The sequence below is a fragment of the Molossus molossus genome, unplaced genomic scaffold (genome assembly GCF_014108415.1).
Source record: "Molossus molossus isolate mMolMol1 unplaced genomic scaffold, mMolMol1.p scaffold_m16_p_8, whole genome shotgun sequence".
Lineage (NCBI taxonomy): Eukaryota > Metazoa > Chordata > Mammalia > Chiroptera > Molossidae > Molossus > Molossus molossus.
Genome location: NW_023425402.1, coordinates 82,675,452 through 82,702,202, shown reverse-complemented (window position 1 = coordinate 82,702,202; position 26,751 = coordinate 82,675,452). Strand labels below are relative to the sequence as shown.

General features: G+C 35.3%; 1 protein-coding gene across 1 annotated transcript in view; it reads right to left on the bottom strand.

The window, feature by feature from the left end:
• Positions 1-26,751, bottom strand: part of LAMA2 (laminin subunit alpha 2) — a 403,470-nt gene that overhangs the window by 282,054 nt on the left and 94,665 nt on the right. The window contains exons 8-12 of the mRNA XM_036247762.1: positions 24,446-24,624; positions 23,043-23,142; positions 17,383-17,543; positions 2,609-2,749; positions 7-180 (exon numbers count right to left, since the gene is read on the bottom strand). Coding sequence (XP_036103655.1) covers positions 7-180; positions 2,609-2,749; positions 17,383-17,543; positions 23,043-23,142; positions 24,446-24,624 — 755 coding nt within the window. The remainder of the gene's footprint in view (positions 1-6; positions 181-2,608; positions 2,750-17,382; positions 17,544-23,042; positions 23,143-24,445; positions 24,625-26,751) is intronic.

Genomic DNA, 26,751 nt, shown 5'->3' with positions numbered 1-26,751 from the left:
ACTTACTTTGTTTCCCAGATAGGGGGCTGGCGCACTCCAGTAGTGTGGCGGCCGGATGACTCTGGCGGCCTCCTGGCTGCTGATGCTTATCTGCAGGGGGGACTGTGAGTGCACCTGCTGGGGAGCCGCTCGAATGTGGCCGGAGCTGTCAGTCAGATACCAGCCACTCATGTCTTGTATCTTAAACAAAAACACACGATCGTCATTACTTAGGGGAAAACAAATTCTGTCTACTTCTTTGCTCTTTCATATTCCTGTAGTATCCATTTATTTGAAAATTAAAAAAACAAACTATACAAGTTTAGAAAAATATGAGAGTTGTGATTATCGTGGATTCATTATAGGTTACTATATTTTTCTTTATGTTTCTAGGAGTTTGGAGAGTACTTACTACATAATAATCTTTTTATTGATTTGATGCTTTAAACAAAGCATGATTCCAAATATCTCTTCCTTAAAAATAGAAGTTCATTCAAAACTACACAATGGTTATAATGTTATACTAGTATCAAATAGTCTGACTTTCAATTTCATATTTTTCACTCCACTAGTGATTTCCTGTTGTTTATGCAATAAATTATTTTAATAGGTGTTACCTATATATTTGTGAAACAGAGGAAGAAATAAAATTTGCCAGTGTCTGAAAGATGGTTTTTCACTCCGTATTTCCTCCCTTCCCATTTATTTAAATTTCAACTTTGAGACTTACAAACACTGTAATCCACCAGCCTAGCCTGTTGCTATGGCCACAGCTCACAATACTGTACCTACTTCTTCCCATGGTGTCAGAAGTGCTACAGAAACCCATGGCTTACATCCTGGGCCCAGAAAACAACAAAAAAAACCTTAAAGAAGGACTTAGGGAATCCAAGATGATTTGCTTTTCCATCTCTATACTCCAGCCAGGGGTGGGCATATAATAACAACTGTAATTTAAACTCTCGGGTCAGGTAAATCCCTGGATAGTGAGGTCTACAGCTACCGGGGCCCACGACACCTGTGTGAGCTGCTTGGTATTGTGGGTGACAAAGAGCAGAATGGAAATGGTGATTAGATGACAATGAAAAAAATTTTTTAAATTTCTTTATGTAGAAGTCATTTGATTCTGTATCTCTCAAAGCAGTGGAATAGCTGGGACTACCCTGGTCAAGAGAGAAAAGAGACCAAGTGAAACATCACTGGTTAGCTAGACAATAAGATATAGATTCCTTCCTTTTCTTCCCTGTCCAGCACCACCCTCCAAACATTCTAAGGCAGCCCAGTAAGAGTCAGAGGAAGTTCTTCCCAGAAGACTCAATGCAACGATCAATGGAACTGGTTTCTGAAGATGAAGGCTGAGTGCCCTCCCAGCTAACCAGAACACTCTGATACACCAATGGGCTGTTGAGAAGGGAGGCACTACAAGCAAAAGGAGGAAGTCAGACTAGATTTCCATTTGCTGTTGGTTCTATGTATTCTGCCCCCAAAGCAATGCATTTGATAAAGTATGTATGGGTTCAATTTTAGACGTGAGAGAACAGTCAGAAACTACTCGTACTATTTCAGAGTTGAATTAAAAGGAACACAGGCAGAGAAAAACTATACAAAAGTTGTATTAAGGATTAGTTAGCTGATTGGAGTTGAAAGGAAGGATGATAGTTTATTGAAATAGTGATCTTTGTAAAACACAACTCTGATCACTCTGCTGCTAAAATCTTTCAGTGACTCTCTAAGTATAAGAAGCCAACTTCTTGACATGCTAACCTTGTATTACTGGTATAGTGTCTCATTTCCCCTCTTGGCTTCTCTTTCTCTAGCTCGTTTCTTGCTATTCTGTACTCTTAAGAACAGCTACGCAGGCCATTTGGAATCCCTGAAATTTTCCTGTATACTTCTCTGCAAGGAGACAAATCACTGTCTGTAGAGAGTGGAAAGGCACGAGTGTGGTGTGCACTGGAGGGAGGAAGGTCAACGTGTTCATGTGTATGTTAAAGGAAGAAAATTCCAGTGACTGCTGAAGAGGCACTGATGTGAAATTTTTTTGTAATTTAGTAAGAATAAAGATATTTTTCAAATTTAGTGACCCTCTTTAACAAGGAAAGGACCCGTGCAACATCAAATAGTAACTAAAGGTTGGTGGGTAGTATATAGAGAAGTAATAAAATAATTTTTTTAAACTTGTATATAAAAAATCCTGGTGAGCCGGGGACGGGACTGGGCGGGGGGGATGGGGAGGGGGGTGCCAATGGGGTAAAAAAGGAGAAACATCTGTAACAAAAAAATAAAATAAAAAATAAAAGATCCTGGTGAATGAATAATGAAATTCTTCATATCACCACCTGATGTTTTCTCTATTGACTCACATGCCTTTGGGGCTAGAACAACATTAATTTCATTACTGCTTCATATATGAATCATGGACACGAAAAAGGCTAGTGTTTGTTTATTCTAAGAAGTTCCTGTCTACGCACTATTACAAATAAAACCTTTAGGTCTTTGATCAAAATGCACAAATAGCACTTGAAAGAAAATTCCACCACTTCTGCTTGATAACTTTAAGCAGAAGCTCACAGTGAGAACAACACAGATTTCTTACAAAAGAATGACAATAGCAGCAAGAAGGCCTTACTTTGCCATAGGTCCAGGAGGAACTTTGACATCTGTTGGAAACCCCTGAACAGAAACATTCATCACACCCTTTGTGGTTATCCTCTTGCAGGTTGAAAAAGCCAGATTTGCAGCGGCTGCAGTCTCCTCCTTCAACATTTTCCTGTAAGGAGAAAGGTGTGTTAGAAACACAGAATTGTCTCCATTTCTGTTTAAGGAAAATATGAAGTATATATTCTTTATTTTACCTCTCAAAAACACTTAAAGTACAATGATATTTTAAACAACCTGCTTAAAAATTCCTTAGTAAACTATAGCCTGTACGTGCACTGTTGGGAAAGAATACTGGACACTAACCTACTATAGTAAGAGTCGAATTTGACGTTCATGTATGTCAGGAGTGGGGAGTAGATGTTATGATAAATATAGCAGTAAGTTAAATGGACTGAAATCAGTTTGGTTCCCTACTGTCCATTGTTGAAGTACTTCGTCTTAGATCACAAAGATACATGACAAAATTAAAGACGTTAAATGAATACATGGATGTATAATAAAACATTGATATTATACAGATGGTAAAATACTTTGCACATTATACATTAAAAGTGCATACATTTGGCCCTGGCCAGTTTGGCTCAGCGGTTGAGCATTGGCCTGCGGACCAGAGAGTCTCGGGTTCGGTTCCCGCTAGGGGCACATAACACATACACACACAATAAAAATAAAATAAAAAAAATAAATTAAAAAAAAAGTGCATGCGTTTGGGGAAACATGGGAACCTGACAAGGACAGAGACGGGCAAACAGTTGCAGGATTACGCTGGTGAGACTAAGTAGAAGAGTAGAAAAGTTTTCCCTGTTTAATGTTCACAGTGTTTCTTTAACACAGTGCTATAGCCAGTCAACCATTATAGGAAAAAACGTCTCTCATCTGGTGACAGTTCTTCAGATTGGTTTAAGTAATCCTAGTCCCCAGGACTGAGAAATTCCATGTTTGCAGGCGGGCCGATAATCTGGACTCAGCCCTGGGAAAGATATACGATGAAAAATTGGGAAGGGTGTCATCTTTCCATTTAAAGAGCGCTTAAACTTGACATCACTTCTGGTTGAAGCTTCCTCGCTTTCCAGGAAATAGATTCTTAGCATCCTCTATACTCGCAGTTGCTCCACACTTCCTGTTCCTTGAATTCCCTTATTACCTCACTTCTGAAACTTTCCTTTTCCTTAGAGAACTAACTTCTCACTCCATTGTTTTCATAGCCCTTTATATACTACTCTATTATAACCACAGAGGAAGCATAGCTGTTTCTTCTAAGATTGTTCTCTCCAGCCATATACCATAATCTCTTCAGTGGTAGAAGTCCTACCTTATCTATTGTCCGAGTACCAGGACACAGCAGGGATCCTGGTAGAATACTGAACACCAGCTTAATGAAATGTTATTATGTTTAAATGAATCTCTTAGTGGTTGTGTTTTTCACATAGTAGAGGTTTACTGAAAATATTTTATGATAAACTAAAATTGGGCTGAAGATAGGGATGATAAAATCTGATAAAATAGGAAGAAAAATAAAAGGGTTAAGAATCGCATGAAAAAAGAGATAAATATATAAGAATAAAGAGGTTCTCTTTGTATCTAAGAGAATAATTTATTTGAAGTTAACTTTTGACTCTTAATTTCTATGACCCGCTTACAACCTCAACCACTTCTACATCGCTGGACCCTAAACAAAGGGGTGTATAGACCTGTTTCGTGTTTTAAACTTTAGCATCCTGATATGTACACAAATTTAATTATTGCCATTGAAATTCTTGCTAGTTCTTATTTCAAAGGTAGATTTCAGATACTTTGAGATGATAGATGTCAGAAAACTAATCAAACTAATTTGAGACCTATGGTGACAAATCCCCAGTGTTCTGAAGCTGAAATCATCTTCAAAAGAGTACACAGGCAGGAAAGATAAAACATATTTATGATTATAATTTAGCTTATCCTGTTGAGGACAGAGTGCAGCTGTTTTGTACACTGTGTTCTTATGTTTTGGACTAATCTACCTTTCATTTACTTTAATTTGAAAGCTTGTAATATCGTCTTTCTGAGATTCAGACTGAGTTCAACAATAAGACATTTTTGGACAGTAGTGACATTTTCCTTAGCTTCATTTTTAGCCTGGCAATATGAGCTTGAAAAAATTATGATTAAATAATTGCAATATTCAACTTCATCTAATGGATTGAAGCAACACATTAGGGTAGGAATTCTAGGAGCTATAAATAATGGTGGGTCAAGATCTCTGTATTTAAAAGCCAACATCTAGAGTTGGGTAAAAATGTACATTTATAATCAACTATAATGCCAGGTGGACCATGGTAAGTGCATCTCAGAAATAAATTAAATTAGGGAAACACAGAGGAGAAGGGACTAATGCCTGCTGGGAAGGCTTGAGAAGGCCCTAGGACAGGAGTATAATTTGACCAAAACCTTTAAGCTTGATTAAAACATTCAGTCTGTTGCAGAAGACAGAATGAGAGAACCATCTTAGCAAAGATAGTGGGAACAAGAAACAATCCAAAGAGTAGAAGGTTCATTCACTATTTAGTCTTTCAAAACACATTTATTAAATATTTTCTATATGCTGGAAACTTCACTTGGTACTTGGCTTCCAGGGTCCCTGACCTCACACAGTGAAGTTTTAAGGGTACCCTAAGAGATTTGGATCTTTTCCCTTAGGAATTGGTAAATCATTAAAGATTATTCAGCAGGAGATAAATCAATAGAACTATACTTGGGATATTTAAGTTGACAGTAGTTGGTAAAATGTCTATGAAATGTGAGGCACTGGAACAAGAAAATCTTTCATTAACATATGGTGCAATAAAGGGTTAATTCAGCAGGCTTGAACTGCTCAAACCCTGAATAGTCCAAATTGAAAGACAGTCCCTTGACCAGCTCCTGGGAGGTAACCTCAAAGCCCTTATAATACCCTATCTGATAAGAATTTCTTTTTATACCTGGGGCCAGGGGTCACACCAGATATTTTATGCAAACAATATGATTTATGATGGATGCCTAGTTTTGTTTACCTGAGGTTCTGGCCACATTGTAACAGTTTGACCTCTAGGGGTTTTGGAGACTAAATAGTTAAGGTCAATCGTAAGAGTGTTCTATATCTATATGACTGACCCCCAATAAAAACTCTGGACACCAAGACTTGGGTGACTTTCCCTGGTTGGCAATACTTTCTATGTGTAGTCACTCATTGCTGCTGGGAGAATTAAGTACTCTCTGTACTGTTCTACTAGGAGAGGGTAACTGGAAGTTTGCACGTGGTCTTTCCTGGACTCTTCCCCATATACCTCATGTCTTTGCTGATTTTAATCTGTATCCTTACACTTAATAAAGCAAAACCATGAGTATAACTGCTCGTCAGAGTTCCATGAGTCCTTCCAGTGAATCATTGAAAATGAGTGTGGTCTGAGGGACCTCCAACCCACCATGGTAAAGGTAATAGGATGTCTGCACCTATAAAAACAAGTTAGTCAAGTGGCAGTTTTGCTTTGTTTATTATGACAATCTTTGAGCCAAAATATTTTAGACTTTGTTAAAAGTCTTCCAGCTAATCCTAGTCTACCTCCCCACACCCAATTCACCTCATCCCTCTTCACAAGTAATCATCAACTCTTATAAGATTTGACAGACCCCATACAATTGCCAGATGTGTCCATTTAAAGCCACAACCTTAAGTTTCTAGATTCCTACATTTTTAGTCCTGAGTCTGTACCATACTTTTTCTTTAGCGAGTGGAGGCTCCTGATTGGATTGAGATAGAGTCATTCAACTGAAAAGTGCTTGGTTTTCATTTCTCTCAGGCTCTACTACAAACAAATATTAAACCAAAATGAAATAGTAAATATAGTGGATGTAGCCCATACTTACATATCTGTTCTTAGGGCCTAGTTAAAGTGCGTTTTGAAGCTGGTAGGAAAAGTGAAAATCTGTTTAGCTCATTAGATCTCTGCTTCTGGACATGTCTCAGCATGCATAGAATTAATTAGTTATATCAGGTTCTACTTCCCATTTCCTTTTTCAACCTCTCTTGAGAGTAATATCTGAGTAATTCCTTATTTTAGGATTGTGTTTCCAAAGTTTTCTTTGAAAATAAAAGTTTTTTTAAAACTTTTTTTTTCTTTATTGATTTTAGAGAGAGAGGAAGAGATAGGGAGAGAGATAAAACATCGATGACAGAGAACATCTATTGGCTGCCTCCTGCATGCCCCACATTGGGGATCAGGCCCACATCCTGGGCATGTGCCCTGACCGGGAATCAAACTGGTGACCTCTTGTTGCATGGGTCGATGCTCAACCACTGAGCCACACCAGCTGGGCAAAAAAAAGTAGTTTTAAAACAGTGATTACTAGAGGACGTCACAGTTTCATAATATATTTCAGATGTTTTGGAGTGGCACAATTCAAACACAGAAGCATAGTGGTCATGATTTTATTGCACATTCATAGAAACAAAGGTTTCCCACCTACTAATAGTTTGCTAATATACATGACCTTGGCAGCTTGGGTCTCTATTCTTTTCATGGGTTCCCAAGTGAATGATTGCTTTTTCAAAACGTCTCTGTGACTCATTGACAACTGTCATTCATGAAGCTTACCCTGGTTGTATTCCCAATTCATTCTTGGAAGATCCTCTTTATATGAATTGTCCAAGACTTACATTTTCAAAAGTGAACCTTCTGCTTTATGGCTAGGTTCTTTAAGCAATTTCCTTTGCTATCATTACCAAATTATTAATAAATGTTTTGTATATTCTCTATTGTTATTCATTCATTCATCAAATCATAGCGGAGCTACTAACACGAGGCATTGTACGAGATGCCAGAGAGAATATAAAAATGCCCTCAAGAGGATTGTAGTAAAGGAAGTGAGAGTGTAGATAAATAAGGACAATACAAGGCAGAAGAAAGTCACTGAGTACATGCTTCGTATCTGACATCAGATTCATCACCAGAGTCCTCCATCCCTCTGAAGGAAAAATAAGACGAAAGCCATTAGGTTGAAAGAAAAAGATATAGCTCAAGGATTAAAATAAGCTGCTGCAGCATTGTTCTCTCCAACTGGAATGTTTTCAGATGTAAGAATGCCTCCTAGAGGTCATTTACTAAAAACAAATAAAGGCAAACAGTAAGACCACCGTTTTTGTACCATTTTCTTGCCATTTATATCATAAGGTCTCCAAGGGCAAATATTATATCTTATAACTTGTCACCATCCAACTCAGTTTGTAAAAATCACAGATGTGAAAATAATTGATCCTAAAAATTGAATAATGGTGGTGAGAATTTGTAGCCTCCAGACCAAATACCTTTTTACTCATTATGAGATTTCTCTCTCATTTATCTATTATTTTATCACCTTGTACTGACTGACCAACTTTCTTAATTTTTTTTTTTTCTTTTATTGATTTGAGAGAGAGAGGAAGGAGGAGAGATAGAAACATCGATGAGAGAACATTAATTGGTCACCTCCTGCATTTCCCCCACTGGGAATTGGGCCCACAACCTGGGCATGTGCCCTGACTGGGAATCAAACCAGTGACCTTTTGGTGCATGAGCTGATGCTCAACCACTGAGTCACACCAGCCGGGCTTTACTGACCAACTTTTTTTGTTTTTGTTCTTGTTTTTATCCTCATCCGAGGACAGTTTTTCATTTGTTGTTCAGACAGAGTGGGAGGGAGAGAGAGGAAGAGAGAGAGAGAAACATCAACGTGAAAGGGACACATCGAGTGGTTGCCACCCGCACGACCCAACCAGGGCCAGGAACAAACTGCAACCAAGGAACGTGCCCTTAGCGGGAACTGAACCCGGGTCTCTCTGGACCACAGGTTGACGCTCTAACCGCTGAGCCAAACCGGCCAGGGCTTGACCAACTTTTAAAAGAGTTACAGTTGACCCCTGAACAACACGGATCTGAACTATGTGGGTCCACTTATCCAAAGATTTTTTTCAATATATATACAGTTGGCCCTCCACAGCCCGGCTTTTGCATCCTCAGAGTCAACCAATGTAGATTGAAAACACTTTTGATCCATACTCGGGAATGCGCAGTTGGAAATCCAGGGATGTGGAGTCTGACTGTGTGCACTGTTTTATGCTGTTTTATCTAAGGACTTGAGCATCTGCAGATTTGGGTACCCGCTGCAGTTTTGGAACCAATCCGTTACAGATACTAAGGGACAACTGTAGTTAAGTTTTTGGGGAGTCAAAGTTATACATAAATTTTCTCCTGGCCCCTGTATTATTCGAGTCGACTGTATTGACCTGTAACTTAATAAATTTTTACAAAGTTGTTTTAACTTTAAACAAAATAGCGTCTAAACTGTTAATTCTCTAAGCATCTCAAATGGGCAACTTTCGTCATTCCAGTAAATTTATTTTAATACGTACTATATTTATTTAGACTCCAACAGTGATTCTTTCTCATTTGTTGGTCATTTTTACACGTAAGCCGGTGAAGTAGCTGATTTCCAGGTTGCTCCAGACTTCCCCTCTAAGGATTAATAGTCCCTTATATCACCACAGATTCTTAAAAGCAAATATTCTACTTGATTTCTAAACCATTATTGTAGATTGCATATTAACAAAACTTAAATGAGTACTAATAATAGTCAATTATTTTTCAATTGTAAGTAATTACAATAAACATTTTTATTCACTTACATATTGTGATAATAAAAAGTGTCAGTTCACTTTACACCAGTGGATCTCGGAAGCCACTAGGAAGCCTCTTTAGTCACTTTTTATAATCATTTTCACCATATAGGCATACTGTAGGTACAGATGTACCACGTGATTATGCTTGATTTATACATATAATGAATATGATATTTTTGTTACTCAAAAACCAATTTTCATCTCCTCAGGGAGAAACCTGTGATTTAGACCCTTATTTCTGTTACACATATTTAACTAAGTATCTAACTAGATAAGTTGGGACTACAAAGATTTTGTAAGAAAGGCCCTTTTTTTCCCTTTGGTATCTTTCCCCCTAAAAACAAAGTGGAATTAGGAAAACCTTAATACTTAATAGTTTTGGTTTTTCTTAAAGTCGGACACTGTTGGATTAGGTTGACATTATTTAAATTGTTTTCTTTTTCTTTTTTTTGCTATTGTCCCCTTAGTATGTTTCTCTAGAAAAACAGTCACAATAGTTTCCCTATATTCTTTCTTGTAAAGCTGCCTTGTTATAAATTAGATACAACTTTAGCAGAACATGTTTAACTGTGATTTTTAGTCAACTGGGAATTCTATTGACAAAGGTACCAAAAATATCTCCAGTGACATTTAAGTTAATTTTGTGATAATTACTTCAGAAATTTTTCAGTTACATTTTTTTTTTTTCTTTTTGGGGGAGGGGGGGAGCATCTCTTTGTAGTCACACAAACACATTTTCCTCTGTTATGGCTCATTCTAATGCATCCTAACATTAAAAGGAATATAATTAGCTAATTATCAGTTTTGTTGAGTGTTTCTTCTTTAAATACAGCTCCAAATTTGAATTATAAATAGTTGGTGTGTTGTGAAGAGAAAGAGAGAAGAAAATAAATGAAAATTAATTCTCACTTTTCAGAAGCTTCACTTTCAATATTAAAAAAATGAGTAACATAGTATTTTAAACTGTACCTGTTGCAAGAGACAGATTCCTACATGTACTTTTTATGTTGAAATTTTACATCTGTAACTTAAACTTGGGATCAAATATATAGATTGAATTTCTCCTGTAGAAATGCCCAGGGTTCAACCCTAACAAGCTAATGAGGTGATCATTCCTGTGCATAAATTGAAGATAACAAAAATAAAAAAATCAATAAAAATGTTAGCACACACCATAAAAATCCTACTGGGGGAAGAGAATGGGAACTTATTTCTATTATGAAAAGCAATATTAATAAACAGAAAAGTAATCTAATAGGCATTTATGATTATCCTTTATGTTTGAACATACTTTATGTTCAGTTGTAATTACACCTATTTAGAGTCAGGCAGGGAAGTTTTAATGTTATCTTTGCCAGATTAAGAAATATGAATCAGACAATTTAAATGGTTGTCAAACCTTCACAATTGTTTCATTTTCTTCCTTCCTTCTCTTTTTATGTCTGAGTCACTGTGTTATTTTTTTCTTTTAATTGTTCATGATGAAGAAAGAACATAGGATCCATGTCATCACAGAGATGGGACAGACATTAAATAGAATTGCAAATTGTGAAAAGATCATACAGGAAAAGAAAAAGGTGTTACAAGTGATTGCGGCAGAAGAATGATTTTTACTGGGGGGACCAGGACAGCTTTGCTGAGTAAAGCAAGCCGAGCTTGAAAAATGCTACAGATGAGGTTTTGCTAGCAGTCTGAATCGAATCTATGAAATCCCGGAATTGGAAAGAGTTTGGTGAGTCAAGAAATGTAAGTAAGGCTGGAAGACAGTGATTGAAGCTCAAGAACATTCTGGAGAGGTAAGCCAAGGTCAGATCCATAATCTTTTGGATCAATAGCGACTTAATGAAAAGGCAATAAAAAAACGAAAGCAAAGCAAGATGAAAACACAGACTGATTTCTAGTTTTTTGGGTTTTTTTTATCCTCACCTGAGGACATTTTTCCATTTTTTGTTCAGATAGAGTGGGAAGGAGAGAGAGGAAGAGAGAGAGAGAGAGACATCAAAGTGAAAGGGACACATCAAGTGGCTGCCTCCCGCACAACCCAACCAGGGCCAGGGACAAACCGCAACCAAGGTACATGCCCTTAGCGGGAACCGAGGGAACCGAACCCAGGTCTCTGTGGACCGCAGGCCGACGCTCTAACCGCTGAGCCAAACCAGCCAGGGCTGATTTATAGTCTTTTATTTCATTATTTACCTTTCTATTATAAGACTTTCATAAAAGTAAAAGCACTTGTTTCTACCTAGATCAAGGTCAATTTATATTATTTATCAGAGCCTGCATGCCAACTGACTTTTAAAAAAAAGTTAATTGATTATTTTTATTGCAGATATTCCTCCTTTTTCTTCCTCCTCCCCATTTCCCCAACCCCACCACCTTCACCGTACTGTCCTCTGTGTCCATTGATTATGTATATATGCATATACGTTCTTTGGTTTATCTCCTCATGTCCCCCAACACCCCTTCCCTCTGAAGTTTTTCAGTCTGTTCCCTACTTCCATGTCTCCGTTTATTTTGTTCACTATATTCCACAGACAAGTGAGATCATGTGCTATTTGTCTTTCTCTGACTGGTTTATTTCAGTTAGTCCCTCCATGTCGTCTCAAAGGGAAAGAGATTTCTTTCTGACAGCTGCATAGTATTCCATTGTGTATATGTACCACAGTTTTTGTATCCATTCGTCTACTGATGGACACTTGGGCTGTTTCTAGATCTTAGCTATTGTAAATAGTGCTGCTGTGAATACAGGGGTGCATATATTCTTTCTGATTAGTGTTTCAAGCTTCTTAGGATATATTCCTAGAAGTGAAATCACTAGGTCAAATGGCAGTTCCATTTTTAATTTTTTGAAGAAACACCATATTGATTTCCATAGTGGCTGCATTGGTCTGCATTCCCACCAGCAGTGTACTAGAGTCCCCTTTTCTCTGCACCCTCACCAGCCCTTGTTGTTTGATGATTTGTTGATGGAGGCCATTCTGGCAGGTGTGAGGTGATATCTCATAGTTGTTTTAATTTGCATCTCTCTGATGACTAGAGCTGTTGAGCATTTTTTCATGTCTCTTGGCCAGTTGTATGTCTTGTTTAGAGAGGTGTTTATTCAGGTCCTCTGCCCATTTTTTAACTGCGTTGAGTTGTAAAAGTACTCTATATAATTTGGAAATTAACCCCTTATCCAAAGTATCATTGGCAGATATGTTCTCTCAGAGTGTTAGTTTCTTTTTTGTTTTGACGCTTTTTTTTTTTTTTTTTGCTGTGCAGAGCTTATTAGTTTTTAATGGATACCATGACACCAAACTTCAAAAGAGCCAATTTCTAGCATTTACATTCAGTTGACTTGTCATATATCTGAGATTAGCTTATTTCTTGTAATTCAGAAGAAGCTATAAAAATTTTGAAACTTTTAACAATGCATAAAAATTAGTCAATATTTTTTGTGTCTGGAGCTAGCACTGTCTTTATGTTTAGAAATATAATTAGGATAATTTTTATTAATATCATTGTCTAAATAAGGATATAACAGAAAATCTTATGTGTAAAGGTGATAGTAGTTGATATTGTATTAGGAATTTCATATACCTCTTTTTAAATCTGAAAATCCTTTTGTTTCCTTTAATTGCAGAAATTTTAAATTAGGAATTATTTTTAAAGTACCAGAAAAGTACATATAAAATGACAACTACCCATTAACCACCACCTAAAGGTAAAAAACGACATTTTTTATGTATGCTTCAGATATATTTTAATGAAATAACATTCGAATCTCACTTAGTTACATCCTATTCTCTTCCTTAGTTCTCTAGAGTTAACTACTCTTCTGAAATTAGTACATAGAATATCAGTGTATTTAACATTTTTAAATTTATGTGTATGTGTCCACACAATGTGAAATTGTTTTCTATTTTTACAACTTTAATAGATAAAAACATATGGTTTTTGTTCTCATCTAAAATTTCTGAAATTTATAAATGTTTGTACATGTGGACTTTGTTTCAAACTATTTCTTGTATCAGTTTATAAAACTATATTATACTTTACTTTTCTTACTGACTTATGGATATTTACATTTTTTCTAATATTTATTTAACAAGTAGGCCCATATTGAATGCCTTTTATATGTTTCTACATATTATGTATGAGTTTCTTTAGGGTAAATTTCTAGATGTGAAATTGCTGGCTGACGGGGTTTCAACATTTTAATGACACTAGAAAATGTCTATTGCCCTCCTTAGGATGTAGTACTAATTCATGCTGACAGCAGCAGTGGTAAACATTTCCATTTTCTTAGATTTTCAACAGCATTTGGTATTATCAGCTATCTCTCCATTTAAAATTTTATATTCTTCAATAATCTTTAAAAACCTATCTCTATTTAAAAATATTTATTTCTGGGTATCATATAGTTTTTGCTCTTCGAAACATTTTACTACATTTTTTAATTGGTTATCACTGGTAATAGAAATGCTATTGCTTTTTTATTGATTCTCATATTCATATTCTCATATTCTGCAATCCAGTAGCACAGTCTTCTGGGTTCAATATTTTTCTTCATGAAGTATATACATCGCTAAGCAGTTTTTTTTCAAAGAAGTTGGGCTGTGAGTGCTAAACACTAACAATAATCTGATATTTGTTTATAGTTTAAAATTGTTTTCTCTATCTTGCCTGGTAGGCAGGTTTTCCACTAGGAGCCCTGGCGGTGGATTTTTTATCTTCTTCAAACTGAAGATACATAATTTTAAAAATTCTCACCTGAGGATATGTTTATTGATTTTAGAGAGAGGAGAGAGAAGGAAAGAGAGAGAGAAACATCGATTAATTGCCTCCCATATGCATCCGATTGAGATTGAACCCACAAACTTTTGGTGTACTGGATGACACTCCAACCAACCGAGCCACTTCGCCAGGGCTAATTTAAAAAAAATTCCTGATCATTATTTTCTCCTTTATTATTTCTTAAATATTGTTTCTCCCCAATTTTATCTAATTTTTTATTTGACAACTCTTGATAAATTTACGTTGGATTTTATCATTCTATCAGCCATACCACTTAGCAGCTCATAGTTTTATTTCTTTATCTCCCTACATCAATTCAGTTAACTTTCTTATGCTCCGTATTTCCGATTCTCTATTCAGTAGTTTCTACTCTCGTGTTCAAGCATTCATTAAATTTTAAATTTTAATGACTGTATATTTTTTATTTCTAGAAGTAAATTTTATTGACTTCTTTTCCAAACCTGAAATTATTCTTTTACTTTAATATAGCGCCCTGTGTTGTGTTGTTTTTTCCTACTTTCTTTTTTATTTTATTTTCTAATCATAATTTTATTATATATTCTACATATTTTTATGTCTATAATTTATATATTACGTTTTCATGTTTATACAATTCTTTCAGACTATTCTACTCTTTCTAGTTCTTAGTGTCCAACATTCTGACTGGTTCGCCTTCTGATGTCCTTCTGAGCAGCGTGCTCTTTGTGGGGAGCTTACTGTCCATGGAGGCTGTACTGCTTTCCTGTGGGAATGAATACCTTGGCCTGACTTGTTGAAGAAATCCACCTGACCCATTCCTATGTGCACACAGCTGGGGGCTTGCTTCTTCACAGTGCACTAACTTTGCCCGCCCAGAGCTCCAACGGAAAGAGCAAGGGTTCCAGCTGCCACTCCTGGTCTGCCCGTGGAAGTTTCTAGCGCCCGTTCCTCTATTTTTACTGTCAGGGGGCATTTCCAGAGTCCAGCCTTAAGTGAATTCCATTCCAATTTCAGTCTGTGAGTCCAAATCCTAGTGTCAAGTCTTAGGCCATTAACACTCCAAACGCGAACCCCCATTTCAGTGCTAAGAACATCCCACCCTCCAGCCCGTGACTTCAGCTGCTCAGTTTTGGCGAGGTTACGCGAGGTTACGCGGTACTTAGTTTTTCCTCTTCGGTCTGACACATACGAATTTCCCTTTATTACCTGAATCAACACAATCACAAATTTATTTGCTCTGTTTTATCCAGCATATTGTATTTGAAATGGCAGAAATGGGAAAAGCAGAGTCCACTCTTCTAAGTATGGTATTTTACAAGAATTTGACTCATTTAAAACTTATAATAAAAATAAATTTACGCCTGAAATTTTCCCTTAAAATGTCTACATACTCAGAAGATATTTCTTTCTAGTGAAAAACTCCTATATATTATAGTGTGAGGAAATAAATGTGTGAATATTTATTGGTTAATACACATTTTTGAGATGAACACTTATATGGATATCATTTTATTTCAATTTAAGTCTCCAGTATCTTAGCATCTCTCTAACAAAGTTTTACTTACTAAATAGCATGTAAGCCCTGGCTGGTTTTGCTCAGTGGTTAGTGTCAGCCCACGGACCAAAGAGTCCCAGGTTTTATTTCAGCCAAGGGTACATACCTCATTTACGATTTGTCCCCGGCCCTGGTTGGGGTCATGTGGTGCCAACCACTCGATGTGTCTCTCTCACATCGATGTTTCTCTCTCTCTCTCTTTATCCCACTCTGTCTGAAGATAAATGTAAAAAAATATCCTTGGGTGAGGATTAAAAATAAATACATACATACATACATACATAAATAAATAAATAAATAAATAGTATTTGATCTATGTTGTTTTATATAATCATTTGACACCTATGCAAAATCATGTTTTTGTGAAACAGAATGAGCTATCACATTTTGCTCTACTTTAATGTCTTTTCAGCATTTTAATTGTATGTGTATTTTGCAGAAACTTTGGGTATTTATTATTCTTGCTAACAAGAGGCTATAGGCACTTAATTATAGTATATTAGATGCACAAATATTGTGATATAATTCTTTTTCTGTGTGCATATAATTTATGATTATTAAAATTATGTAGATAGTTAATGAAACCTGTTTTTTTTCCTTCAAGTTTTTATTCTAAAAAATTAGTTTATAAGAGCTTCTATTCATCTATTTAAAATATTATACAGTTGAAGGGCAACTATTTAATGATGCTTGTTACTTCATTTTTCCTTTTCTTTATGATTTCTTAATTGCTGTTTATTATTGTGCTTTAATTATTATCTGTGCAGAGCTTCAAGCGTCTTTGAAGGAGGCATTTTCCTGCTAGGACTGTAATCGTGCTCCGTACAGCACTGCGCAGGCAGCGCAGGCAGCGCAGGCAGCGCAGGCAGCGCAGGCAGCGCAGGCAGCGCAGGCAGCGCAGGCAGCGCAGGCAGCGCAGGCAGCGCAGGCAGCGCAGGCAGCGCAGGCAGCGCAGGCAGCGCAGGCAGCGCAGGCAGCGGCTCAGGACCGGCCCCCACTCCAAGCTCTGCTGATGGCAGTCCTCTTGCTCTAAGCTTTCCAGCTCTGGGTACCCAAGAGAATGAGCAAAATGAGGCCTGCCTCCCTCCCTCACGCTCCTCTTCCCTTGCCAGTACCAGGCGTCCCTGCTGTATAGGTGGTAGGTGTCTAAAAACATTCCTTCCTTTTTTTCCAGTTTGATTTCCTACATTCTAAGCTGGGGAAGTTTCTCTTCCATTTTAAGCTCGGCTTGGCCTGTTCTTTATTTGAGCAAGTGATGAAGAGTCAAGATTTCCGTGGAGTTTGGAACAGGAACAAAGCACACGCAGGATACGTTCTGTAAATATTAGAGATGTACTGAGGGTCTGTGGGGATCCTCCCGAAGACACACAGGATGAAAGGGGAGGTTGCCCTTGACACGCCATCACCCACGGACTCTACACATGCTGGTCTGCTGGAGTCAACATTGCAGACAACGTTTGAGTGAAATATACTGGATCTAGAAAATGTACTCTTACAACACATGGCAATTCCTTAACATGAACTGTGGACTTTCTGCCTGTTTACTTTCCAGGATAAGCACCTAAAGTATCCCTGATATATAACATATAGTTACGGCAGTGAACCTGGTATCTCAAGACACTTAGGAGAGTGCCACATACTGAATAGGTAAGGGACATACACCGGAGAAGTTGTAACAATGCTCAGTGCCAGCCGACATACCAGAGAAGACAGGGAAATGACCTGTTTTGACAGTGGGACGTTACCAAAATAAACAGTGTACCTTGCAGTTACAGGCTCCAATACAAGGGTCCTCATTTGTGCTTCCTTCACCGCTGCAGTTACAGGGTTTGCAGTCTGGGTAGCCAGTGTAGCCCCTGGCACACCGATTACAGTGCACCCCTCCAAAGCCAGGTTTGCAGTGGCAGGACCCGGGTGCCAGACCTAAGAGAAGATGAGCCACATTAAGGAAAATATATAATTTAGCTCCTAAGGTGTAGCTTTTAAAGTTGATTTTCACATAAAAATTCATGATGCACATTAAAAAAATAAAACAGTTAGAACAAAAGAATATAAAGTTTCATTAGAAGCTCACTATGATTTGCCTACATAGCATTTTCTAAGTATTTTAAAATATATTAAAGAATTTTTTAAAAAGATACAATCTCATAGAATCTACCAGAATTAAGGCTACAGAAAAACCACTGTAATAATGAAGGAAGGATTTCCTTAACTCTGACTGATGACTCCAGATTAAAAATTGTAACTTGTATGTATGTAACTGTTGGCTCATAACCCCCTCAGTCAAAAACAGAAAGAGAAAGTGCCTTGGGTGTAAAATATACTACTTAAAACAAAAAATTAACAAGAATATAAGTACAACAATCACTTAGTACAACTGAGAAAAGACTAAATATGTTCATGGGAATGAATATTTTAGGGATAAAAAAATAGAGAAAAATGAGAGCAGATTAAATTTACTAAATTTTTTAAAGTAGAAAATTGCAAAAGACAATTTTTTTCTCTTGATTTTTATTAGAAAAATAGAAAAACCCATGTATAAATGAATGAATGAATATAAGTTATTGACCTTCAAAATCTAGAAAAATATAAGAGCAAATATAGTCTATTCAAAAAAAGAAAGGGAAGGAAGGAAAAAGGAATCGTGGTGAGACAGCACAGACCAGAGTGAGAGAGTACCAAATAGACAAACCAATTCTACAGAAATAAGATACAAACATGTGCATGTAATGTTTGCAACAGATGCACAAAATGACAAGAAATACGAAAAACAAAAGTAAATAAACATTGGGAAAGCATATAGAAAAGCAAAAACTGTTGTACTATTGTAGTAATATTCAAAAGGTCTAAAGTAAAATTTAAAATAGATTCAATAGGACAAGCTCCCATTTTACACTGATAAAGTTCCAATAAAAAAAAAACAAAAAACATGATTTAATGCCCGGCCAGTGAGGCGCAGTGGTTGAGTATTGACCCATGCACCATGAAGTTCAATTCCAGGTCATGGTACATGCCCTGGTTGTGGGCCAAATCCCCAGTGGGGGGCATGCAGGAGGCAGCCAATCGATATTCTCTCTCATGGATGTTTCTCTCTCTCTCTCCCCCACCCTCTAAAATCAATAAAGGAAAAAAATATAACTTAAGTTTTTATGTTTATGCTCAAAATAAGCACTATAAGTACAATAATATATAAATGACAAAAGGTATTGAAAATCAAGCAAAAATTGTTCAAAATCAATGTCTGAGAATGACAGTCTTAGCACTTTAAATATAAGTATAAATAAATTGGAAAAATAATATAAAAATTGATTATATAATAATATTTACTTATATGGTATATAAATATAAATATTGTAGCTTATCCACCACTAATCCATAAAAATGTTCAATTTCTCAAAGCAGACATTATCAAAGTTTTATTTTCTTAACATAAATCACTTCTATATTTATACTCAGTGTTACAATAAATTCAAGTTAAATTAATTGTGAATATCAAAGATGAAGATAGAATTTTATACAAAATTCAACTCCTCTAAAAATTAGTAAATAAATATATTTCCTTAGTAAATCTTGAGTTAAAGAGAGAATCAAGACTTCAATTCCAGATTACATAGTTTTCTAAATAGACAATAACATCAATGAAAAAAAAGCTTATCAGTGTTAACTGGATATAAAATCAACAAGCAAAAAGTAAATTTATAAACTTACTTTCTCTATTAAAAATAATGTAAATTAAATGTATTTAATTATAAAAAAAAGGATAGCAATGAACACCATAAGAAGAAGGGAGATTTTAAAAATAAAAAGAAAAGTAAGCAAAAAGAGCACCTTAAAAAAGCTAATCAAGAATATATAAAAAAGACAAATGATCAAATTATGACCACAGAAATGTTTAGTGCTAGTTAATTTTTACAGAATGTTTTCAAAATTTGAAAAACTTATATGGCATATAAAAATGGAGAGCTGTGTAAATCAGTTTATGAAGCTAGTAAAAACTTATCAATATCTAATAAAGATAATTTGAAATAAACATAAAACAGATAACACTTAAGTCACACTTATCTGATGCTACATAATATACTTAGCACTACACATAATAAACTGGTTAGTTCAGTTAATACTCAAAACATCAATATGAGATAGGCACTATTATCTTTCTTGTTTTACAGATGGAGAAAGTAAGGCACAGAGAAATTAAGTGATTTGCCAAGGTAGCACATCTGGCAGGTGTCAGAATCACCATCAATTTATCAAATGAATCCAGATGAGAAAATCCTAAATAAATGCCAAACTGAATCTAAAGTACATTGAAAGGACATTCAGTGATGACCATGATGGTTTTATTATAAATATTGTTTAATATCAATAAATTCATTTGAACTTATACCCATAGGTTAAATGAAAAAGAAATCTGATAATTTCAATAAAGGTTGTAAAAGCATTTAAAAAAATAACATTAACATTTATTTATGTTAAAATCTTAAGACTTTGACACCATGTGTAGACGCACTCCATGAAACAAGCAGTATCTATCTTAACCTTTGCTTCTGGAAATACTATGAACTAGATGTCCAAAGACCCCCACTTTTGTTCAGAACACTTAGCAGTGCAGTATAAAATTAAAGATAGAGAGATAGATGGGTGGATAGATGATAGATATAGATAGATAGATGATGATAGATAGATAGATGATAGATAGATAGATAGATAGATGATAGATAGATAGATAGATAGATAGATAGATAGATAGATAGATAGATAGATGTAAAGGAAGAAAAAGAGCGACAGAGAGGAAGGAAGGGAGAGATGGAGGGAGGAAGAAAGAAAGAGATTGTGCTGGTATAAAATTAAAAAATCCCTCATAGAGATTAGAAACTACAGAAAAATAACATTCTTGTCCTATGTCAGTATCTTTCCTGGAGTTGACTGATCTGATAATCTAGAGTGTGGAGTTGGTTTTACAGATCAAAAGACAAATTCTAGGCACTATTCAAGTTAGGAGGTCATAACAAAGAACTGCAAATAAATTCAAAGCTCCTGAAATGGTAAACTAGGAAAATACATATGAGTGTGCATACATAATACGCACAATCATGAAACATACAGGAAAACAAGTCTCCGATGAATAAGAGCAGAGAAAGTAAACAGCAGATTCAGATTCATATAGATAACAGTGTTACTAAGAGATTCAGAATATAAAATATATTTAACATGTTTAAAGGTCTGTACTGAATAATATGTGTGCAATTATAATATTACAATTCTTTATTACTGTGATTCCATTTTAAAATTAAAAGACATAATTATTGGTCTAGAACCATTTATAACTGTGCAAGCTTGAAAACATAAAAATAAAATTGACACGCATTGCTCATAGAGCAGTGGTTCTTAATCTTCTAATACTGCGACCCTTTAATACAGTTCCTCATGTTGTGGTGACCCCCAAACATAAAATTATTTTTGTTGCTACTTCATAACTTAGGCAACCCCTGTGAAAGGGTCGTTCGACCCCTAAAGGGGTTGCGACCCACACGTTGAGAACCTCTGTGTTAGAGAATCAGTGGAAAGTGTAGGAAGGGTCTTTATGTCAGCTTGTGTGGTATGACCTTAAGATATACAGTGTCTAAATTTACTAGGTCATAAAAGAGAGATGTAAGCCTTTTATTTAATAAAATAATAAATATTATTTATTAACATAATAAAGACACCATAGAAGAAATACAGACTAAAAGTATATGAATGATGGAGTGAATGAAAGATGTGGCGTTGATGGCACATTTCTGTCTTTGAAGATGAAGAATCAATAGCCAATATTTAACAGTGATTGAAAATACTGTTAAGAACGTTATTTGTATATTGTTTGGAAGGTAAAAGAACTTACTAGGAAAAAAGACTCAATGTGGTTAAATTTGGAGATGAGACTGAGCATGAATAGATTGAAGAGGGCACTATTGCTATTTATTTTATACCTTTTCTTATTGTTCAAATTTAAGCATATTATGCATTGTTTTTATAATAATCAAAAATATCGTTATGCAAAGATCTTTATTAAAGCATTTGTTACAATAAACAAAATTAGTAATAGTCTTAAAATCTATATAAACTTGAGCAGCTAAATAATGTATGGTATTATCCATAGAATGGTGTATTATTCAGGTGCTAAAACTAGATTTTAGAGCAGTTTTTAATTCATATCAGGAAAAACTCATTCTGTAAAGTTAACACAAAAATGTTAATAGAAGTATCTGTGATGAATTATATTGCATTATATTCTTATTTTTATAGTTTATTATTTTGTATAAGTTTTTAAACAATAACATGAATTTTAAAATCAGGGTTTAAGTGATAATACTGAAAATAATGTGATTTAGTTGTTAACTATAAAAAGATAAGGGACCATAAAATAAAAAATGAACTTAACAATTCACCATTTGAATATTCATATTTTAATCTTTTAGGATTAAAAACTGTATGGCTTAAATAGATAATCCCACAGTTTTATGAAGAAAGCAAGTAAACTAAACTGTGCCAAAGAAACAATGCAGTCTTTTAACTTGAAAGTCTTTGTGGGAAAAACCTATATTGTAGCCATGATCTATTTTAGTCTTTCCAAAGATGAAAAGAATCCACTCCTAGATATATAAAGAAACAGTCCCAGATACTTTCTATGAATTTTCTACTTAACCTTGGCAAGTGACTCTCCTGTAGCTCCTAAACATTTTACAGCCACGAGTTATTATAGCCCTTAATTCCTTAGTGTTTGGAGTTCATCATGAACGTCAATGCTCAAAGAGTATATTTGGCTTAAATTGGTGTCAGACTCTTTCCCTCCATAAAATCATGACCAATATCTTTTATGTACACTTCTTCATGTATACTTCTTGTTTCCCATATCATCTCCTGTAATCTCTTCCCATTATAGCATATACATCCTTCAACGAATGCTGTTTTATCATGATAGAAACAATTAGGAACTACAAAACAATCTAATAAGCAACGACATAAAATGTGACACACACCACTGATTTTTGATGAACAGAAGATGCATATGCATATAGATATGTAAATATATCTATACGTGTATAATACAAAGCAAATTATTCATCTTGGTTTTAAAGCATTGCAATTAAACAAAATTAATTATTGTGATGAATAAAAAGCTGCTTCTCGGAGGGAAATTTGAGAGCTTCAAGAATAAATTTATTACATGAATAAAAGTTACTGTAAAATATTCTTCTAAAAAATCATATTTGGCCCTGGCAGGTTGGGCTCAGCGGTTGGAGTGTTGGCCTGTGGACCAGAGAGTTTTGGGTTCGGTTCCTGCTAGGGGCACATACCAAAAAAATAAATAAATAAATAAAATAATATTTGGCATTTAGTTGTCCTTCCTTCAGAACAATGATTCTCTACTGTGCTTCTCACCTCGCTGCACGTGGTTTTCATCCTTGATGCAGACTTCATTTAAAGAACCAACGGGATCACAATTGCATGGATGGCATGGCCTTGGATTAGTTGGTGCTACCTAACAAAAATATTAAAATGCATTTAATCAGGTGTAATAAAAGCACCAATATTTTTAAATTCAGCAAACTTTTAAGGACAAATTAACTCTAATAATATATAGTAATAAATTACATAGAGAAAATTATAAGAATTTACCTTTAATATATGTTGGCAATTTCTAATATCCATTTATGGTAAATGGATAAATAAAAGTAAAGAGGACAGTATAATAAATACATATATACTTGTTAGCTAGATTTAGTAATTATCAAGATTCATTATTCAATAATTAGCAAAGGAGAAAAAGAACATATCATCCAAAAAATGGTACTAGAATGACAGGATAACCTTATAAATCTCAATCAGTATTTCCCACCACACACAAAATTTACTTGTGTATGGACCATAGCCCTAACACTTAAAAATAAAATATTTCTAGAATAAAGAGCATCTTGATCTAAACAGACACTTTATAAGAGAAGATGCGGGAATAGCCAAAAAATATTTAAAATGGAAATTAAATTCACAGTGAGATCTGCTATGATTTCATAACAGAAGATCTGCTGTAGGACCAAGCATTGGTGTGAGTGGCTAAGTTATTGCCGAACATCCACTACACCCACTTCCACTGGAACAGCTAATTCAAAAAGATAGTTAACACCAAATATTGGGGATGATATGGAAAAACTGGGACTCCCAAACATTTTTGGTGAACATGTACCATGTGATTACTAATTTAGCAAAATGTTGACAGTTTCTTATAAAGTAAAACATATCTATTCTGTGAAACAAGCATTCTATTTCTGGATATTTACACAAAATAAATAAAGCATGAGCACGAAAGACATGAAATTGTTTCATAGGAGCTAACCAAACCTGGAAATGACCCAGATATTTACTAACACGAGAATGGATTTAAAATTATGGTGTGTTTATACAAATGAACACTCCCCAGCAATTTTTTGAAAAGAACTAGCGATGCACATAACATTAATATATCTCAAAATGTTATGTTGAATGAAAAAAGAAGACACAAAAGTGTATCTACTTTATTATTTTATTTTTATGACATTCGCTAAGAGGCAAAACTAATTTATGTTCTAAAAATAAGAACAGAGTTTGTCTGGCATGGGCGTGTGGCATAAGGAAACTTTCTGAAGAGATGGAAATGTTTTATATTTTAACTTCGAATAAGGTATGTCTCCATTATGAAATGTTCCTGGTCATCTTTAAGAGTTTGAAGTCTATCAAAATTATTTTTCTTTATAATACATCTTTGTATGAAAAAAAGAATACTTCATGAAAGAAAAGGCATACTTTACCCCTTTGGGTCTGAAGAAACCATTGATACATGTCTCACAGTTGATGCCAGCAGTGTTTTGGGTACAATTGATGCACACACCCCCTCCAATGTATTTTCCATGTATATTTAAACTCAGATTTCTTCTGGCAACATGTTCATCATAATAGCATTCTTCAGCTTTCCCATGACAATTGCATTCTGCATTAGAGGCAAAATATCATAAATACTCATTTCAGGTTTCAGAGATACTGAAAATCATTTTCTATCACATAATAGATTTTTATACTACATATGGAAATATATGTATTTATATACATAATCAGTACAAAAGTATCTAAAATTCTTTGGATTTATCAGCTATATTAATAAATTCACACTTTTTAATGGAACTTGAAATAATTAAAACATATAAATGAAACTGAACCATATGAAATTGCCAATATTTGATTGATTCGATCTCACAAAACTGAAATTTCATATAGTTCAACTTACAAATAAAAAATTATATGACACTGAATGATTAATATCCAGCTAATCTGTAATGAATATTTACTATAATCTCTTTGTTACATTCTATGGGCAAAAAAGGACTTTTAGAATATAGTTCCTTTCTTTTACCACTACTAACAACTAAAGCTTAGCATTTTTCTATGTGCCATGTTCTCTTCAAAGTACTTTTATTACCACTGATTTTAATTCTCAAATTAGCATATGCGTCTGATACTGTTATTAACCTATTTGTACCTTTTAGTAGCCTCAGGCACAGAGAAGCAAAGTAGTGTGTGCGAGGAAACCAAAGCAATACTGCAAACCACTGGGGAAACCGGCTCCAGAGTCTGCAGAGCCAACCCAGGCTTCAGGTTCATCTGATGAGAGAGCTCGGGGTATGACACCTGCCACAGTCAGGACAGCTGAGAGGTGTGCTTAGTGACTGAGATCAAGCTACTTTGGACCAGACTTAGATCTGGGTGTCCTCTCCACTACTTAGTAGTCATGTGATGTAGGGAACTTCTTACATTCACTAAGGGTCAGTTTCCATAAGACAGGAGAGGTCCATACTAATTACCAGATACTTGAAAAAGTGTTCAGTAAGAAAATACATGTAAAATCAATAGCATGATGCTCTCAATTGCTTTTTCCTCCTCCCTCCTCACCTTGCCTTCTCCTCTTCCTCCTTTTCTTTTCCCGGTCATTTTATAGGAGTTCAGGAAAGTGGGGAAAAAAATCACTTTTCCAGAAAAAACTAGGTCAAGCTTTGAAAATTGGATAGAGTTTAGGTTGGGAACTTGGGAAAAGATATTATGCCGAGCATCCTTCTTCAGATGTTGAGTTTCATAGGTGTCCTTACATGGATTTCTCCATATCTACAAGTATGTGTTTGTGTGTATGTGTGTGTGCTGTGTGTATGCCCATGCTCAATCTTTTTTTTTTATTTTTTCCCACAAAAGGAGACATTTAAATACTGTTCTAAACGGTTTCATTTATGGACAGTAAATACCATGGCTCCTTCTCTATTAGCATCTGTTTCCCCTAAGGCCACATAGATTACATCTTGATTGGCGGTATTTATCAGGTCACTATTAATGGGCAGTTACATTGTTTCCAGATTTCTCCGTTATAAATAACACTGGGACACACTAGGAGGATCAGGAGGTGGGAGTAGGAGTGATCTTCTGATGTTAGATTGCTTCACATTTGCCAGCCTGTGACTTTGAGGAGAAAATTCAAGCCTTAGTATCATTGCTCTTACGGTTGCTTTAAGAATACAATATGCCTTGCACAATGCCTGAGCCACAGTAATTGCTAACATTCCAAAATCTTAGAAGCCGTAGAATGAGCAATTGTGTTCTAATGACAAGGATTTTAATAATATGCCCTGTACAGCTCTATGAGTATATCTATAGGCTAGATTCCTGCAAGTATAAATTCTAGTCAGGGGACATCCAAAAATGCCATGTCCAATAGCTCTGATAAAACCCTTTCCCTATAAGCTTCACTAATACTGCATATGATCAAACATTTAAAACCAGTTTCTGGACATAGTAAGTATTCAAATATTTGTGGAGGAACAATGAACATTTTGAGAAGTTATAGTATTTTCATTGTTAAAACTAGTACTGCTTTAATTATGAGTATATATGATCATCTTTTTATGTGGTTATACATCATTTCTCTTCCTGAGAAATGCCTTTTTCCATTTTTTTTCTATTTTTTAACAGATTTATTGACATTTTATTGTTGCTAGGTAAGATCTCGTAACACAGTAAAGATATTATCTCCCTGTTGAGTCTGTCGCCAACGCTTTCCCCGGTCTGCTGACTTTTG